Source organism: Hemiscyllium ocellatum, chromosome 6 (assembly GCF_020745735.1).
Source record: "Hemiscyllium ocellatum isolate sHemOce1 chromosome 6, sHemOce1.pat.X.cur, whole genome shotgun sequence".
Taxonomy (NCBI): domain Eukaryota; kingdom Metazoa; phylum Chordata; class Chondrichthyes; order Orectolobiformes; family Hemiscylliidae; genus Hemiscyllium; species Hemiscyllium ocellatum.
Genome location: NC_083406.1, coordinates 105,159,725 through 105,180,131, shown reverse-complemented (window position 1 = coordinate 105,180,131; position 20,407 = coordinate 105,159,725). Strand labels below are relative to the sequence as shown.

Below are 20,407 nucleotides of genomic sequence, written 5' to 3'. Positions count from 1 at the left end.
CGTTAAGGCAAAACCAATAATTGTTACCCATGTCCAATTGCATCACTTGAACTGAGTTGCTTGCTAGGCCATTTCAGAGAGCAGTTAAGAATCAAGCATATTACTGTGGTTCTGGAGTCACATGTAGGCTTGACCAGGTAAGGATGGCTGATTGTCCCTTCTAATAGACACAGAGTCATAGAGATGTTCAGCACAGAAACAGATCCTTTGGCCTAACCCATCCATGCCGGACGGATATCCTAAATTAATCCAATTCCATTTACCAGCATTTGGCCCTTTCCTATTCATGTGCCCATCCAGATACCTTTTAAATGTTACATTTGTACCAGCCTCCACCACTTCCTCTGGCAGCTCCTTCCAGAAATGCACCACCTTCTATGTGAAAATATTGCCCCTTAGGTCCCTTTTAAGTCTTTCCCCTTGCAGCTTAAATCTATGCCCTCTAGTTTTGGACTGTCCTACCCTGGGGGAAGGGACCTTGGCTATTCATCCTATCCATGCCCCTCATGATTTTATAAACTTCTACAAAGTCACCTCTCAGAATCCGATGCTCCCCTGAAAACAGCCCCAGCCTGTTCAGCCTCTCCCTCAAGCCCTCCAACCCTGGCAGCATCCTTGTAAATCTTTTCTGAACCCTTTCAAGTTTCACAGCATCTTTCCTATAGCAGAAATTGAACGCAATATTCGAAAGGTGGTCTAACCAATGTCCTGCACAGCATCATGACCTCCCAACTCCTGTACTCAGTGCACTAACCAATGAAGGCAATCAGTGAATCAGATGAGTTCTGAAATATTTGACAGTGGTTACACTGTTGCCATTAATTCTTTTAATTCCACATTCAATTGAAATAAAATTTCACTATCTCCGATTGCGGGATTTGAACTCATGCCCCGGATCATTAAATAGGGATTTTCAGTTATTTTAGTCCAGTGACATTATCACCTGAGTAGAATAAGGCGATATTTAAGCACCATACTTTTTGATGCTGTAGGATCAATTCATGAAATTTATATTGAATGCGAACATTACTATCTGCACAAAAAAACAGTGGAGTCACTGTAGTATGGAAGAACAAATACTTCCATTCCTTTGTATCAATTGTAAACATCGTATTATGATATTGCTACAAATCAGAATAATGTTTCTGAATCTACTTAAGGTTTCATCAAAAAGATTATGTCTGTCTTTTGAATTCAGATGATGTCATGAACTGCGCAATCATAAAGCTTCTCTTAACCCACAAAGGGCCTTTTAATGTACTCACGAGACTTTAAAATGCAAAAGCTGTCCTTTTGAAATATTGTTCTTTTTTTTACCCCTATGTGGGGGATATTGCTCCACGCACCCACAATATAATGACACTCACACTGAGGATACCTGTTATCATTGCACTTTGCAAAATGAGACACTTGAATGTGCACTTCATTCCTGTGGATTTCACATCTGCTTCCTCATTGCAAAAATGATATAAAATACATGGGCACAGTAATATAAAGATAATGTTACTGGAACACTAATCCAGAGGCTTGGACTAATGTTCCAGAGACTTGAATTCAATTATACCATGGCTGTTGGGGGCAGTTTCAAATTGTTACATAAATCAGGACAAAATTATAAAGGTTGTGTTAATTGTTATGACCAGGAGAGATAACAGATTGTCAGAAAGAAGCAAATTTGCTGTCCTTGCCTAGTGTGATTGCAATCCATCTGAGATGTGCTTGGTTCTTGACCACCCTCTGAGGTGGCCTCATGATCTATTCAGGTAAAAAATAAGGTCTGCAGATGCTGGAGATCACAGTTGAAAATGTGTTGCTGGTTAAAGCACAGCAGGTCAGGCAGCATCCAAGGAATAGGAAATTCGACATTTCGGGCATAAGCCTGATGAAGGGCTTATGCCCGAAACGTCGAATTTCCTATTCCTTGGATGCTGCCTGACCTGCTGTGCTTTAACCAGCAACACATTTTCAATCATGATCTATTCAGTTATCTAGAAACTGGTAGGGAAAAGTCAAATAAGAATAAAAGCAAGTGGATAATCTGTAAGACATCATCTGTGGCAAAGCAGCTATTTGATTCCTATCCCATGGACCAGTTTGAACAATCACCTCCGCCATGGCCAAAGCACTGTCGCAGCAGTGTGCACCATCTATATGCTGCACTGCAGCAACCTACCAAGTCTTCTTCAGCACCTTTCAAACCCACGACCTCTACTATCTGTGGAAACAAGATTAGCAGGTACATGGAGACACCAACCAACAAGTTGCCCTCTGGGTTGTTCACCATCCTGACTTGGAACTACAGCAATTTTTTTTTATTATTAACCAGTACCTATGGGACCCAGGAGTGTACTGGTTGATCAAAATTGCAGTTGTAAAATTCAGTGCAAAAACACATAGGAAGTAATAAAAATGTAATATGGAGGTATACACATCACTGTTAAACTTTATTTACAGCATTAATCATTTAAATAATAATGGAACTTTGCCTTAAATAAAACTTAGCATTAACGCAGCTTCTCAGTTACACTCTCAACCAATTACTCAGACATTGCGGAGATTGCGATAAAGCAGTAAACTAATATTTGAGATTTTTATTTTTTGTTGTTTATCGAGAGAGTTGCCAGATTAAACAAAGTTTGCTGTCTATCATTCTTCCTTCACTGTCACTGGATGGAAATGCTGGAGCCCTTCAGTCTGTGGCACAGTGGTCGTGTCAGGAGACTAGCAATCCAATGTCTCCAGGCCAATTTTCCAGACGCATGACTTCAAATCTCACCATGGCTCATGGCAAAACTTAAATTCAGGATGTAGGTTTGCTCGCTGAGCTGGAAGGTTCGTTTTCAGATGTTTCATCGCCATACTAAGTGGCACCTTCAAAGGCTTCATTCGGAAGCTCCCTGAAGATGTTACCCAGTATGGTGATGAAATGTCTGAAAATGAACCTTCTAGTTCAGCGAGCAAACTTAAATCAAGAATCTCAACCTGAGCTACAAATCTTCTCAAAATTTGCTAGCTTCAATTCAGTTTAAAGAAAATTGCAATAAAGAGCTGACCTAACTGACACCATATATACACACTGTCGATTATGGTAAAAACCGATCTGATTCATTAATATGCTTTTGGAAAGGAAATCTTTACTGGTCTGGCCTACCAGTGACTCCAGGCCACAGCAATGATTCTAAACTGCCTTCTGCGCAATAAGGGATAGGCAGTAAATGCTGGCCTAACCAGTGATATTCACATATCATGGGTGAATAAAATATACTGTGCCCCCTAAAGGCACTGACTGTATCCCAACATCAGGCGGACCTCAGAAAGACTATTCCTCATACCCTTCTCGGATGCAAATAGGGAAGGCAACAAATATAAACTTTATAAACCCCCATTTCCCACAAACCAAAAGAAACATGCAAGCCATCAAATATTTAAATACACAAATCTGTCCAATTGTGGGTTTTGTGGCTCTAGATACTATTAAACTGGAGAGGATTCAGAAAACGATTTACCAGGATGTTACCAAAAAAATGGAGGGTTTGAGATATAAAAATAAACTGGAAAGATTGGGACTTTTTTCACTGTAGTTTAGAGGTTGAGGGGTGACCTTATAAATGTTTATAAAATCATGAGGGGCATATATAAGGTGAATGACAAGGGTGTTTTTTTCCCTATGGTGGAGGAGTTCAAAACTAGGGGGCATGTTTAAAGGTAAGAGGAGAAAGATTTAAAATGGACATGAGGGGCAACATGTTTACACAGTGGTTCATGTGTGGAATGAATTGCCAGAGGATGTGGTGAATGCAAGTACATTCACAACATTTAAAAGACATTTGGATAAGTTTACAAATAGTAAAGGTTTGGAGAGATATGGGCCAACTGCAGGCAGGTGGGGCTAGTTTAGTTTGAGAACATGGTTGATGTGGACTGGTTGGACTGAAGAGTCTTTTAATTCTATGAGTCTATATGGTTGCAGTTAATTGCCTATTGCAACGTGTGCTAAGTATGATGAGATTTCAGCTGAAACCATTGTAACAAAGCTGAATCCCTTTTCTACTGGAAGCCTGTCAGCTATTTGAACTCTGTGTTCAGTCAATATGAAAACTAGTGTCAAGTTTGGCCATCAGATAATATACACAATTGATAAGTATAATGATTTCCTGAACAGGAAATATTTCAATATGCAAATATTTTGTAATAGTAGCAATTGTATTTGCATTCAGTTATACCCCTCAATAAAATATAAGAGCAAATTGTTGCCAAATTTTATAGTAGAATGTAACCTGGTTTACAGCATAATTAGCCATATAAATGCAGGAACATTGCTGCTGCCTTCCCAGAGTAATTAGGGTCAATAGTTTTTGCATAGATAGATAAGTTGATTTTTATAACAATTCTCTCTTAGTTTTTTTCTAACATTAATTCTGAGTATGGGTTGGCCATGAATTTGGAAAAATATTTTAGCCTCGACAGAGGTTGACCAAGGAGAGGTTGTGAGCGACTGTATGTGTGCGTGCAACTCTATAGACAAAGGGTATTATTTACACAACTTCAGGTTGATTTGTAACTGGCAAACTTCCCTCGACTGTTTACATGTAATGGTTACAATCTAACTTAGATGGGTGAAGTGAGCACTTCCTTTGTGGAGAAAATGTAGCAATATCTTTTGACAATTTGATTGCGTGTAACACTCTGAAGAACTTGCCCTAAGCCGAGGAAGGTGTTTTTATTGTTTATAAATGGGATGTGAGCATTGCTGGCAGCCAGCATTTATAACCGTTTAGAAATTGTTGGGGATCCTCCTTATGAACTGCTACAGTCCACTTGGTTTAAGTAGACCCTCAATGCCAATAGGGAGACTTTCCAGGAGTAGTGATATAATCCCAAGTCAGGATAATGATTGGCTTGGAGGGGAACTTCCAGGTGGCAATATTCCTATACACCTGTTAGCCTTGTCCTTCTGGATGGTAGTGGTAGTGGGTTTGAATGACACTATCTAGGTTACAACTTGGTGTTGGTATTGATGAGGCCACACCTGGAATACCATATGCAGTTGTGGGCCCCCTTTTTTAAGAAGGGGTATACCAACATTGGAGGCAGTTCAAAAGACATTCACTAGACAGATTCCTGGAATGAACAAGGACGCAACATAGCAGCAGCTGATAAGTATTACAGATAACTTAAAGTGACTTAAAGTCAGCGAAGCAATGGCGAATTGAGATTAATAGACTATTAATCCAGGGACCCAGGTTATGTTCTGGGTTCGAATCCCACCGTGGCAGATGGTAGAATTTGAATCCAAAAATAATTTTTTTTAAATATGTAGTTAAGAGTCTAATTAAACCATTACCCATTATCAGAAAAACCCCATCTGGTTTACCATCAAATGGGGAGAAAATTCAGACGTCTGAAGTGCAAAGAGACTTGAGAGTTCTACACCAGAGTTCTCTCAAGGTAAACTTGCAGGTTGAATCAGTAGTGAGGAAGACAAATGTAGCAATGGCATTTGTTTTGAGGGAATTTGAATATAAAAGCTGTGATGTACTTCTGAGACTCAGTAACGCTCTGATCAGTCCACGTTTGGAGTATTGTGCACAATTTTGTACCCCATATCTCAGGAGCGATGTACTGTGCCTGGACTGTGTTCCAAGGAAGTTCTCGAGAATGATCCCAGGAAGGAAGAACTTAACATATGAGGAACATTTGAAGACTCTGGGTTTATACTCAATGGAGTTTAGGAGGATGAAGGGTGATCGAATTGAAACATGGAGGATATTGAATGGCCTGGACAGCGCAAATGTTGAGAAGGTGTATCCATTGGTAGGAGAGACTAGGACCTGAGGGCATAGCCTTAGAGTAAAGGATAGACCTTTTAGAATGGAGATAAGGAGGAACTTCTTCAGCCAGAGAAGTGAATCCATGAAACTCGTTGCCACAGAAGGCTGTAGAGGCCAGGTCATTGAGTATATTTAAAACCGGGATAGAGGATCAAAGGGATCAAAGGTTACGGGGAAGAAGCGGGAGAACAGGGTTGAGAAACCTATCAGAAGAAAGTGAGGACTGCAGATGCTAGAGATCAGAATCGAGAGTGTGGCGCTGGAAAAGCACAGCAGGAATTTTTGATGAAGGGCTTTTGCCCGAAATGTCGATTCGCCTGCTCCTCGGTTGCTGTCTTTTCCAAAACCACAATCCTGACTTGAGAAACCTGTCAGCCATTATTGAATGGCAGGGCACACTTGATGGGCTGAATGGCCTAATTTCTGCTCCTATGTCTTATGGTCTTATCGTGTTCTTTAGGAAAGGAAAGCTGCCATCCTCATCCAGTCAACTTCCTTTGACTTTAGAACCACAGCAATGTGGTTGACTTTTAGCTTTCATCTGGGCAATTATAGGTGGGCAGTAAATGCTGTCCTAGCCAGTGACGCCCACATCCCACAGATGACTAAACCAAAAATTGTATTTAATATGACTGGCTGTGTGGAGTTTGCACATTCTTCCTGTGTCTGCATGGGTTTCCTCCGGGTGCTCCAGTTTCCTCCCACAGTCACAAAGATGTACAGGCCAGGAGAATTGGCCATGCTAAATTGCCCATAGTGTTCGGTGCATTAGTCAGAGGGAGGTGGGTCCCTTCAGAGGGTCGGTGTGGACTTGTTGGGCTGAAGGGCCTCTTTGCACACTGAAGGGAATCTAATCTAATCATGACTCAAAGCTTGTGTGGGACAAAGCAATATCTAATTGGCATTTTCTCTTGTTGCAGAGTATACAAAAATGGAAAGAAAGCTGGACTTTCTAAAGACAACCTCTTACTTCGGGGATGCACTGTCAGAAATACTGAAGAAGTTGTGGGGATCGTAATCTATGCAGGTACTTTTCTTTGTCTTTGCGCATGGTATATTTTTAGGTATATCTCATTTCAGTCCCTGCCACAATTAAAGTATGTCATTTCCGGCAAATGTACCTGCAAAGTACCCAGAGCCTGAGAGATGTATCTCCAGTGCAGGAGTCAATGTAAAATCTTTCTGTTTCTTGAGCAGTGTCACACAATTGGGCTTAATTTTTGAGGCTCAGGTTGGCAGACTGGAGGACTCGAGTAGTTGAGGAAGTAAGTAGTCAGATCCCAGAGGATTGTTGGAATTGCTGGTGCTGTGGAGTTAGATTGGGGAAAATGCTAATTGTGTCGTGGAGTGTTTTGGGGAGAATGGGTGAGGTGAGGTGAGGGGATAGGTAAGTGGGATGGAGGTTTGGGTTGTGTTGTTAATCACTGAATTGCACCAGAGATTAAACAATGGACTAATTCTAAGGTATATTCAGGGAAAGTAACATGTATCGAGCCTAATTTTCTAATCAGCATAAGAAACCAGCAGAAGGTTCTGATCAGTGCAAGAAATAGTTTAAACTTCCTCAGCAATTACATGTGCTCATCAGTTTCCCTCAGCATTCAGACAGGCTCCAGCAGCTTAAATTCAAAACATCACCTTCCTGACAAAAGAAGATTCCACCCATTATCCTTTCATCCCTTTATTTTCCTGTGTTTTTTTCTGTCTCTTCCTTTTTTCCTTCTCTTACTTTGAGTGTTTCACTCCCTTGCTGTTTCCCCCTGTTGCTTGATGGCATATACTTTGGAAAGATTGCTGCAATTTGTTGGTATTGAACAGCCTCACGGTAATGATTGTACTTGGCCTGTGTGTGTTCCAGTTTCTATTTTCAGAGATCTATGAATCAACTGTGTTTAAGCTTATTGCAGCATCTTGCTCAACAATCATGGCTTTGTTCAGCACTTGCTACTTTCAAACACTAGGCTTGTTGCTTGTAAAATTATTTGGTTTTAAACTTGCGTTTATTCTGAAGTCAGGCTTCACAAACCGAAGGGCTATCATTGCTTTTTTTTTTGGAATTGCTTGCTGAGTAAGTTATAATGTGCAGTCTAATCCAATTTTTCTTGTAGAGGTCTGATCAATAAAGCAGGTAATTCACCATCTAGCACCAAGCATTGGATTGATTCAATATGTCACCAGAAGCATTGGTTAGACTGTGATTTCTAACCAGAGTTAGCACTGCATCAGGTAGTACTGTAACTGAGATGAAAAGGAAAAGTACTGGAGAAACTTAGCAGCATCTATGGCAAAAGAAACAGAGTTAAGTTTCGAATTGAAGAGTCATACTGGTTTCCAAATGTTCCCTCTTTCTGTCTTCACTAATGATGCCAAACCTGCCGAATTTCCCCAGCATTCTCTGTGTTTCTTTCAGATTTCCAATATCTGTAAATATTTTGTTTTTATTGGAGCGCTGTAATTGAAGGTTGGAGTGAAGATTTGTTAAGTTAGACCAAACAATAGCTGTGGAAAAGAAAACAAGCCCCATTGAGGCATCCTGGGGTGTTGCACGTTTAAAAAAAAAATCTGAATTGCTGGACATTCAAAGTGACAACATGCAAAAGAAATTGCCTTTGAGTGTGTGAAACCCTCAGAGGGGCCTGCAGGACATTGCCACCCATTTCTGTTTATCACAGTATGGAATTTTACAGTACAGAAGAAGACCATTTGACGCATTGTGTCCGTAAGTCGTATTGATAACAATCATACATCCTTGGTACCCTGCCGAGGGGTGTACTAATGGGCGTATTCTAACAAGTGTTAAAGAGCCACATTTTTCTCATCCGTTTGCCACAGCCTGAATTTGGAAGAGCGAAAATCCACTGTGTTCAATCTGCTTCCCTCTCTGCAAAATGGTGAAGGTTATTTTCTCATGATCTGAGAGAACTGATTGACCAGTAAGGGCAATTATTCAAATGTGAATGGACAAACCTTGTTTTTTTTTCATTTACACCCCTGCTGTCTTAGCAGGTTTTGCTCCATTGTTGGTGAGCATTGCTACCTGTACCTGTTACAGGTGATCCAGCAGAATTTGAGCACCTTTGTGCAGTGAGCTTTGTGTATTTGAATCCACAGTCAAGCCTCTGAAGGATTAGTGCTACAAAATCAGTACAATTTATATATTCACGGAGATTATTAGCAAGGCCAGTGACATTGGATGCTATCTATGGCATTTGATCACATTTCTGCATGAGAGATTATTAGCAGAAGTGTGGCATGGTGGCTGAGTGTTTAGCACTGCTGCCTCACAGCCCCAGGGACCTGCGTTCGATTCCATCCTCACGCGACCGTCGTTGCGGAGTTTACACATTTTTCCCTTTGTCTGCGTGGGTTTCCTCCAGGTGTTCTGATTTCCTCCCACAATCCAAAGGTGTGCAGGTTAGGTGAATTGGCCATGCTAAATTGCCCATAGTGTTCAGGGATGTGTTAAGTTAGGTGCATTGGTCAGGGGATAAATACAGGATTATAGGGAGGGGAATGAGTCCAGATGGGTTACTCGTCAGAGGGTCGGTGTGGACTTGTTGGGCCGAAGGGCCTGTTTCCAACACTGCAGGGATTCTTTGATTCTAAGTGAAGGCACATGACATCCAATGTAGTTGTGGAGTTGATTAGTATTTGGTCAATGTTGGGAGGCTGTAGAGATGAAGTGCCCATTATGTCTCAGGCCTGTGATAAGTAGAATGCTTTCTGTTTAATGGTATTTTGTGGCTTTGAGGTGACAGTTGATAAAGGAGAGCTTTTGCAAATTTGTTGTAACATTTGGAAATCGAGGCATACACCAGCAGATGCGGTCCTTAAATTGATCAAATAAAACATGGACAAATGGACAAAAGCTGCTTTGGTCTTATTCTAACAATAGATTAATGCTTGGATAAAGAAACAGAGAGATGTATGTCCAGGTTTGCAGCTAGTGTCATTAAAAGACACAGAAGCCTGTGGAGATGGCAGCAGTAACTTTCAAAAAGGGCACAGCCAACAGAGCAAAAGTATGGCAGGTGTAGCTCAATATGGAGCTATCCACTTAGAATCTAAGATATAAGTCAGAATATTTTCTTAATAGCAAGAACTAGGGGCAGGAGTAGAGCTTTTGGCTCTTCAATATACTCTTCTGTCTCATTGCCGTTTTCTCTCCATATCCCTTGATGCCTTAAAAATCTAAGGCCTCCACAGCTTTCTGTCCTGGAGAATTCCATAAGTTCAGGACCCTTTCAGTGAAGAAATGCTTCCTTCATTATGATCTATCCTATATCGTGAAACTCTGGTTCTAGACTCCCCAACCAGGGGAAACATCCTTCCTGCATCTAGTTTATCCAGCCCTGTTAAAATCTATGCATTTCAATTAGACCGCCTCTCATTCATCTAAACTAGTGAATACAGGCCTAATCAAACCAATGTCCCCTCATAAGACAATCCTGCCCTCCCTGGTATCAGGCGAAAGTGGGGACTGCACACGCTGGAGATCAGAGTCGAGGGTGTGGCGCTGGAAAAGCACAGCAGGTCAGGCAGTATCCTAGGAGTAGATGAATCGACATTTCGGGCATAAACCCTTCATCATGCCCAAAACATCGATTCACCTGTTCTTCAGGTGAAGCCTGACCTGATGTGCTTTTCCAGCACCTCCCTGGTATCAGCCTAGTGAACTTATGCTGCAGTCCATCTATGGCAAGTAAATCCTTTCTTAGGTAGGGAGCCCAAACCTCCACACAATCCCCAAGCATTGTCCCACCAAGGCTCTGTATAACTGCAATAAGGCAAATGTACTTCAGAACTCAAATCCTCTTGTTGTAACAATGTTGGAACAAAGGCATTGTGAGATCTATGTGCACAAATTAGTATTGTACAGTTTGGAGGTAAAATGGCTGTTGGGTTGTCGGCCTTTGTCTCAGGAGGATGATGGTAAAGTGAAGATTCAGTGCTTTGATTGAAAGAATTGGTTAGGACCACATTTGGAGCCAAGGTCTGGTCATTGTGCCTTGGTTTTAGGATAGCTGAAGAGAGGTGACATTGAGGCCTTTTGAAGAGTATAGTGTACCTTCTGCCTGAAGGGTTGGGGATTTGAAAGGGTTAAGTTATAGGTCACCATTGACCAGAAATGTAACTAGGACCAGCCAAATAAATGTTGTGGCTTAAAGAGCAGGCCAGAGGTTCGGAGCGTTCTTCGAATTTACTCTTTGATGGGATGGGGTGTCACTGGCAAGGTCAGCATGGGTTGTCCATTTGTAATTGCCCTTAACCTGAGTGGCTTGCTAGGGCCATTTCCGTGTATAGCTAAATCTGTTTGCTGTGGGTCTGGAGTTCCACAGCAAGTTTCAAAATGAGCGGTTGTGGTGGAGATAAAGGAGCAATTTCTTTTCTCTCAAGAGTTCTTAGTGTTTAGATTCTCTTCTACAGTGAGCAGTGGGTCATTGAATATATTAAAAGATTGAGTTGGATAGATCTTTGATGGTAAGCAAGCCAAGGATTATGGGGGACAGATAGGAACGTGGTGTTAAGGCCACATCAGATTTGCCTGAAGCTTGATCCTATCTTTCTGGCATTTCTCTGTGAAACTGGCACTAACAAATCCATTTGTGGGGGGAGCAAGCAGCTTAGTTACTGCTCAAAGGTATGAATGATAGATCACCTTCCCTAAACAACACTGGTGAACCGATCAGTGATAGTGTCTTGGTCATCATCACACCAGTGGGGGTGGTGGTGGTGGGTGGGTTAACTTCAGGATTATTATTTGAAATCACATGTCACCATCTCCCAGGCTGTTGGATTCTCAGTTCAATAACTTTACCACTGTGTCCTCCTGAACTCTATGAGCATTAACTGATCTGCTAACTTTGCCCACAAGTGGATTTGTTAGTGCCAGTTTCACAGAAACACTAAGAACTCTCTGAGAGAAATGAAATGACTTCTTTATCTCCATCATAACCCTTTACTTGGAAACTTATGCCTCCTAGTTCTAGGTTCCTCTAGAAGGGAAGCAACCTCTCATGCTCACTCAGGATCTTATATATTCTAATAAGACAACGCTGAAGAAGCTTGACACCATCCAGGACAAAGCAGCCCACTTGACTGGCACTACATTCACAAGCATCAACTCCCTCCACCACCAACTCAGGAGCAGCAGTGTGTACTATCTGCAAGGCACACTGCAGAAATTCACCAAAGATCCTCAGACAGCACCTTCCAAACCCATGACCACTTCCATCCAGAAGGACAAGGGCAACAGACACATGGGAACACCACCACCTTCCAGGTTCTCCTCTAAGCCACTCAGCATCCTGATTTGGAAATGTATCACTGTTCCTTCACTGTCGCTAGGTCAAAATCCTGGCATTCCCTCCCTAAGAGTTTGTGGGTCAATCCACAACAGGTGGACTGCAGCGGAGCAAGAAGCAGCTCATCATCAACTTCTCAAGGGCAACTAGGGACAGGCAATAAATGTCGGCCCAGCTAGCCACACCCAGATCCCACAAATGAATACTTTTTTTTAAAAGACCTTTCATTTTCCTGAGCTCCCATAAGTACAGGCCCAACCTGCTTAACTGTTCCTCAGAAGACAATTCCTTCATCCTAGACCTCAGCTGGATTATCCATCTCTAAGTGGCTTCTAATGCAAGCACATCCCCACTTCAGCAAGGTGGCATATAAATTTCTTTTAGTGCTCTGGGTCAGTCGCACTAGTGCCCTGTATAGCTGTAGCAGAATTTTCTTTGTTTGACACTTCATGTGCCACAGCTGATTTTGTTTCTAAATTGGCAAATTAATGTGTAAAGATAAAGTCATGACAGAAAAGATCATAGAATCCCTACAGTGTGGAAACGGGCCATTCAGCCCAAGTCCACACCAATCCTCGAAGAGTAACCCACCCAGGCCCATTCCCCCTACCCTATTACTCTACATTTATCCCTGACTAACCCACCTAGCCTGCACATCCCTGGACAATTTAGCATAGTCAATTCTCCTAACCTGCACATCTTTGGATTGTGGGAGGAAACCAGAGCACACCCACACGGACACAGGGAGAATGTGCAAACTCCATACAGACAGTCACCTGAGGCTGGAATCAAATCCAGGTCCCTGGTGCTGTGAGGCAGCAGTGCTAGCCACTGAGACACCTGCACTCATAAGTACAAGTGAAGGCGATATAAATTAAGAATCTTTACAGCAGCCATTGGGAAGCAGCCTTTTGTACAAGTTATGTGAAGAAACATTGATGTTCATCAAGTTCTGATGTTTGGAAATTCCCAGAGTTTTAGAGATACGATTTCACTGCAGTAAAGATGCGAGATTAAAAATCACATCCAGGGTGCCTTAGGAAGCTTTTAAAGAGATATTAATATCAATCCTTGTGCCAAAGAAAATTGGCACAGGCTGGGTAGATTTCTGTCAGATCATTGGTGATAGATATTTTGTAAATTCCATAAGGATTTGTATCTGTTGTGAATGATTGAGATAGATAGCTGATCTGACATTTGTGACTGAAATTTAAGTCCTGAGATCTAGTTCGGAAAGTGTTCTGTTTCCATCATGACGGATACTTGAACAACTTTAGGTGCCTACCACTGATATATTGTGACAGTCTTTCTGAAGCTGATGGAGGTCTCATGCAGTAACTGTCTTAAATTTTCGATGAAGGTACATTCTATAGGGCTCACAAGAGTCTAAGGTTCTGTATTCCCGGGCCTTAACCATTTTTCTCCAATCCTTGTAGGTCATGAGACTAAAGCTATGTTAAACAATAATGGACCACGTTACAAACGCAGCAAGCTGGAGAGACAAATGAATGTAGATGTCTTCTGGTGTGTGATCATTCTTTTTGTGATGTGCCTTTTCTCAGCTATTGGTAAGTTGCATCTGTTTAGATTAAGGTAGTCAGATGTCCTAAGAGCCTCTAGAGTGGAATTAACAGATCCAATGGCTGAACAGTGTTGAAGTGTCACATATGCTAAGAACTCTATAAGCTCAATCACATTTGACTTTTGCAAAGGCTGCCACATTTAAAGATGACCAAGCAATGTAGCCTTTCCTGAACAAAGCTGTTGAAAGTTTTGCATATTTGTCTGACTTAAGAAGCAAAAAACCTATACACATTCTCAGCATAATTGCGCACAACCATTTAGCAAGCGCATGGGAAGGTGATGGCCTCATGGTATTATGGCGAGCCTATTAATCCAGAAATTCAGCGAATATACTGGTGACCTGGGTTTGAATCCTGCCATAGCAGATGGTGGAATTTGAATTCAATAAAAAAAATTGTCTGGAATTAAGAATCTCCTGATGACCATTTCTGATTGTTGGAAAGGTCCACCTGGTTCACTAATATCCTATCTGGTCTGGCCTTAAGGGAACACCAAATCCACCGCACTGTCATTGACTCTCAGCCCCCCTCAGAAATGGCCTAGCAAGCCACTCAGTTCAAGGGCAGTAGGGGAAAGCAATAAATGCTGGCCCAGCCAGTGATGCCCATGTCCCAGAGGAGAATGTTACAAAAATTTGTGTTCTGGAGTGTCTCTCTCCCCCCCCCCCCCAAATCCCCGTGTGACATTCCTTGCTCCCTCCATCCATTTATTATGGCAACTCAGACCAAGCTCTTCCTGAAGATTCAGTGGATTTTGCTTTTCTTGTCACCACACTTCACAGAACTTTGAGAAGGTAAGTTTTCAACATCACCGAAATGGCTAGGATAGTGGAATTATATACCCATTCGGAGTGATATCGTTTTACTTTTCACTGGGTACTTCCTGCAGTGAGGAAAGCTAAATAGTAAAAAGATTCCTAATGGTCAGTGAAATAGTCATTAGTCTGTAAATGTGACAGTGACAAAAGAATGGAACATGAAGGAATCCTAGGAAATAGTGGCCACAAAATAAATGGGAAGCAGATAAGGTAAGAATTTGTAACTGGCACAGATAGATGAGGGAAGAGTTTGTCACAATAATGTCTGGAAAGGATACAGCAGAATGAACCAACTGAGGGAGTCAGTTAGTGGAAAGTCAAAGAAATTTGGTTGAAGAAATTCCTTGCTGAAAATGTGTTGCTGGTTAAAGCACAGCAGGTTAGGCAGCATCCAAGGAACAGGAAATTCGACGTTTCGGGCCAGAGCCCTTCATCAGGAATCTTGCTGTTGCAACATTTCGGTATCCAGCACCTCCATTTAAATAAAACTAATTCCAAGCAGAATTACTCTTGGAAGTTTGTTGGACTGTAGGAAATCTTTAAAAAGAAATGGTGATCAGGAGATTGGAGGAAGTGAGGACTGCAGATGCTGGAGATCAGAGTAAAGGGTGTGGTGCTGGAAAAGCACAGCCGGTCAAGCAACATCCGAGGAGCAGGAGAATCAATGTTTCGGGCAAGAGCCCTTCATCAGGAATTTGCCCTCAACTTAGTTTTCAAGATCTTGTGAATATTTCACACTTTAAAATTGCAAATCCTTGCTGCATCCAGTGGCATTGTGTATTTATAGGATGAACTGCCACAACTCGCCAATGTTTCTACAACAGCACCTTCCAAACATGTGACTTCTCATGCCAAGAAGGACATGGGCAACAGGTGCTCATGGGAACTTCACAAGCTCCCAGTTTAATTTCAAGCTACATGCCAACCTGCATTGGATATTTATCTCCAGGTTTTCTTCATTGCCAGCTCAAAACCCTGAAACAGCTGAACGAACTGAACGAACGCCAGTGTAAATGACGAGTGAATCCGCCATCACCTTCTCAAGGAGAATTAGAGCAAACACTGGCCTGGGCTGTGCAACTGCTCTGAGATTCCGTGACTCTGATCAGTGTTCCAACACACTGACTGCTGGCTTCAGACATCACTGCCACTCTCAGTCCTCAGGGGTCCATGCGCTGAAAAACATGATTACAGAGAGCTTTGATTACCACTGCCGTCCATAACTTCAAACACAAATCATTATTACAAGACCTTTGTAGAACAAATGTTAGTGACTTATTGAGATAAGCCCTCTGAAATCACTCAGTAGAAAATGTACTGTTTTATCTTGGTTGGGTTGGCAGCATTCCCTAACATTGTTCTTGTTTGTATTACACAGGCCATGGACTCTGGGTGGCACAGTATGATGATGAGCGGCCAGTATTTGATGTTCCCAGCAGTGATGGCAAAGCTTTATCTCCTGCTTTATCTGGATTATATTTGTTCTTCACAATGATAATTGTCCTACAGGTAACAGAGCTGATCTGCTTCATTTGCACAACTCTTCTCATAAAAAGTTAATCTCCATAATCATCCAGCAGCATTGTCCTGGGTTGAAGTCTTTTGTAGGAATTTCCCACATTTCCAAAGCTAGTAATGCCTGTCGTGACTGAAGAAATACACCTTTCAAGCCCCAAAAAGGCAAGATAACATCCCCAATGCCCTCCAGTGCAGCACTGGTATGTTTTCAGCTTTCTAGCTCCCTGAGCTCTGAAATTTCCCTCCCTGAAACCCACCCTTTCTACATTCCACTTTACGACTCTTTTTAAAACCAACATCTTTGAACAGGATTTCAGTCTTCCTTCTTTGCCCGGTTTGGCACCAAATTCTACCTGATAACGGTCCTGTGATGCACTTTGGGAGTGTTGTATTAACAGGACTTAATAAATACAAGTCTTTCTAATTTATATTCTTTGTTTTGTACTTGCCTTGTTGCTATAAAAATGTGTTGCTCAAATTTAGAAACTTTCAATCCATCTGCGCAGTTCTGTCAAACGCTTCGTGTGAGGAGGATTCCATACACTACTACCCCCATGTTGAGTTCAGCAGCTAAAAACTTTAGTGAGACCTACAATGGTTTTGTTGTAAATCGATAATATGAAACGCACATCAGTTTCCATCTTTCCATTCTGGGTTCTTTCCCTGCCCAGAATCTAGCATGCACTGGGGCAGAATCCAGCTCACTTTTTTTTGTCACTCAACTTGTACAGACATGGAATGAGATGTGTTTGACACACACACACACACATGTATTTAGACCTTCTCGCCCAGAAGTAAGGACACTAGACTCTAAGAACTCAGCTTTATTTTTCCATCAAGGGAAAACCCAGTGCTTTGATTAATTTCCAAACAATTTCACCAAACTTACAAAACACCCATTTAATCAAATGATACTGTAGTAAAGATAGGCGGCATGGTGGCTCAATGATTAGCACTGTTGCCTCACAGCATCAGGGTCTCAGGTTCAATTCCAGCCTCAGGTGACTATCTGTCACATTTGCACATTCTCCCCCTGTCTGCATGGGTTTCCTCTGGGTGCTCTGGTTTCCTTCCACAATCCAAAGATGTGCAGGTTAAGTAGTTTGGCCATGCTAAATTGCCCTAGTGTGCAAGTTAGATGGACTAGCCATGGGCAATGCAGGGTTGGGGGAATGGGTGTGGGTAGGATGCTCTTCAGAGGGTCGATGTGGACTCAATAGGCTGGATGGCCTGCTTTCAAGCTGAAGGGATTCAATACAAGCAGAAGATAATCCAGGTGATGTAAAAGATGTCACAGCAGTAAAGAAGATGATCAGGGGAATAATACCTGATGTAGTGACCAATATTGATTCCTCACTCAGCATCATGAAAATACATTACCCTGTTACTAGTCAAAGAACTGTTGTTTGGAATCTTGCTATGTATGAATTTCTGCTGGATTTCTTAGGCAGCAACAGCTACTGAATATTAAACCTATGTCTGTGGTTTTAATACACATTGGGTTGCCCTGAGATCAGGAAATGCTCCAAGTAAGTGCAAGTTAACAACCTTCTTGTTTTTCATTGATCACCAGTGAAGCTCATGTAGTAACATTACTGAGCTGGGAAAATGCTTTTCTGGAGATCAGGTTGCTGTTATTCTAACAGTGGAATTGTTCTGCTGTGCTGTTATAATTTTTTAACTCAATTATTTTATTGTAGGTGTTGATTCCAATCTCACTGTATGTATCCATTGAGATTATTAAAATTTGCCAAGTGTTTTTCATCCATCAAGATGTGGACCTGTATGATGAAGAGACTGATTCTCGTCTGCAATGCCGGGCACTAAACATCACAGAAGATCTGGGACAAATACAGTATATTTTCTCTGACAAAACTGGAACGCTCACTGAAAATAAAATGGTGTTCCGAAGATGTACAGTGGCAGGGGTTGAATACTCTCATGACGCTAATGGTAAGTCAGGTTTGTGCTGGTACTAATTATAGCTCGAACAAGTCTGACTCCATGTGTGACCCTACTCCCCTGTACAGCGCTATCAGATGTAAATCTGTGCTTGATCCCTAGTTTGTTCTGAATGTTTGAGCAGAGGACAAAGATGGGGTTATGTGCAGATATGTCCAGTGCCTAGGGGGAGCATACATTGCAGTCTCCTGCTGATGTAGCTGTATGGTGCTAGACCCCAGTGGAAAGTAAATCATTTTGTTTAACATGCTATAATCAGTCGATTTTCTTTCCCGTTTGGTTAACTGTGTCAAGACAATGCAGCCTCCATCTGAAAAGTTGTATCTGTAATGTCTGCTGTGTTGTAAAACCCGTTATGGTCACCTTCACCATCTCAATGAAATCACAAGGAGGAGGCTTTACGGTTTTATCTGATCATTTATCCCCATCCATCAGGGAAGGGGAGAGGTTATATTAACAGCCAGAAAAGCAGTGAAGTTGTGGATGCACCCGACAAAGAACGCTCCACAAGCCAGGCTATGTGTGAACTGGTGTGAAACACGCAATGATTGTTGCTAGGCTTCCCTCTATTTTCTGAGCGAGCAGCACCAGAATTGTAAGCAATCTTACAATATTGATTCTGATGCTGTGTAGTTTACAGAGAATACAGTTCATGATATAGTTTATATAGATCCTTCTGTTTAAAACAATCCTTCGCCACAGTACTGGCGAGTGTCTTCTACTCTGTAAGATGTATCTATTATCCACAGGCCGAATGCATTTCTGAAAGTGTAGCGTATTAGATAGAACCACATATCTTGTCTAGGTTTTTTTTTAAGTTTGGGAGATCTGAGCTCTGCTCTTTTGAGTCAAAGATCAGACCGGAGCTGTTTGGTGGGAGTGCCTCATTCAGATTGCACGTTGGTTACTGTGCTCACCATTGGTATAATCGGCAAAAGTGAGGACTGCAGATGTTGGAGATTAGAGTCGAGAGTGTGATGCTGGAAAAGCACAACAGGTCAGGCAGCATCCAAAGAGCAGGAGAGTTGACATTTCGGGATAAAGTACTTCATCAGGAATGAGGATTGTGAGCCGAGGGGGAAGAGAGATAAACGATGGGCGGGGGGTGTGGTGCTGGGGGGGAAGGTAGCTGAGAGAGCGATAGATGGATGGAGATGGGGGTGATGGTGATAGGTCAGAGAGGAGGGTGGAATGGATAGGCAAGAGGATGGTCAGGTAGGACAGGTCATAGGGCTTTGGAAGGTTGGATCTAGGATAAGATGGGGGGGAGGGGAAATGAGGAAACGGGTGAAATCCACATTGGTGCCATGGGGTTGGAGGGTCCTGAGTTGGAAGATGAGGTGTTCTTCCTCCAGGCGTTGGGCAGTTACGGAGTGGTGGGGATGGAGGAGGCCCAGGTTCTGCATGTTCTTGGCAGAGTGGGAGGGGGTGTTGAAGTGTTTGGCCACAGGGCGGTGGGGTTGGTTGGTGCAGGTGTCCTGGAGATGTTCTCTGAAGCGCTCTGCGAGTAGGCATCCTGTCTCCCCAATGTAAAGGAGACCGCAACGGGTGCAACGGATACAGTAAATGAAATGTGGAAGTGCTTGTAAAACTCTGATGGATGTGGAAAGCTGTTGTGGGACTTTAGGTGAGGATGGAGGTGTGGGTGCAGGTTTTGTAATTCCCACGGTGGCAAGGGAAGGTACCGGGAGGAGAGGATGGCCAGGTGAGGGAGTGTGGACCTGATGAGGGAGTCGTAGAGGGAATCCTTAGGGAAAGCGGATTGGGGTAGGGAGGGAAATTTATCTCTGGTGGTGGAGTCCATTTTTTGGCGGAGGATGATGCAATGTATACGGAAATTAGTGGGGTGGAAGGTGAGGACTGTGGGGGATTCAGTGCTTATTGCGGTTGGAGGGGTGGGGTTCGATGGCGGAGGTATAATAGGGTTCGGTCCGACCCTGGACAAATTATGGAGAAGGGAGTTTTGAGAAGATTTGGAGGAGGTCCGGTTGGAATGCCATGCTTTTATCAGCAAATACATCGAGTTAGACCCCATCTACCATCCGAGGAAGTGACTTCACCACAGGAAATAACATCACCACAGGAAATAACATCACCAACCCAAAGAAACACAAACATATAAATCGAAAGCAGGAATTTTCAGCATTGCTTCGCGTGAGGTCCAATGAAGGTGCTGCCTAGTAAGCTAATGAAATGTCTGGAAATGAACCTCCAAGCTCACTGGGCAAACCTACATCCAGATTTTGGAGAAAGATGAGGAAGCTAATGCCCTGTCGTAGATGGCCTAAACTATGAGAAGTGATATGATAAACAAAAGATTGTATTCATCCTCACCTCATCCAACCAGGTGTGAAGAGTCTGTAGGGGAACAGGAGATAAATAATAGGATC

General features: G+C 42.5%; 1 protein-coding gene across 1 annotated transcript in view; it reads left to right on the top strand.

The window, feature by feature from the left end:
• The window catches only part of atp10a (ATPase phospholipid transporting 10A), a 175,709-nt gene that overhangs the window by 82,432 nt on the left and 72,870 nt on the right, over positions 1-20,407 (top strand). Inside the window, exons 4-7 of the mRNA XM_060826997.1 lie at positions 6,752-6,858; positions 13,573-13,704; positions 15,916-16,046; positions 17,756-18,008. Of these exons, the coding sequence (XP_060682980.1) occupies positions 6,752-6,858; positions 13,573-13,704; positions 15,916-16,046; positions 17,756-18,008 (623 nt within the window). The remainder of the gene's footprint in view (positions 1-6,751; positions 6,859-13,572; positions 13,705-15,915; positions 16,047-17,755; positions 18,009-20,407) is intronic.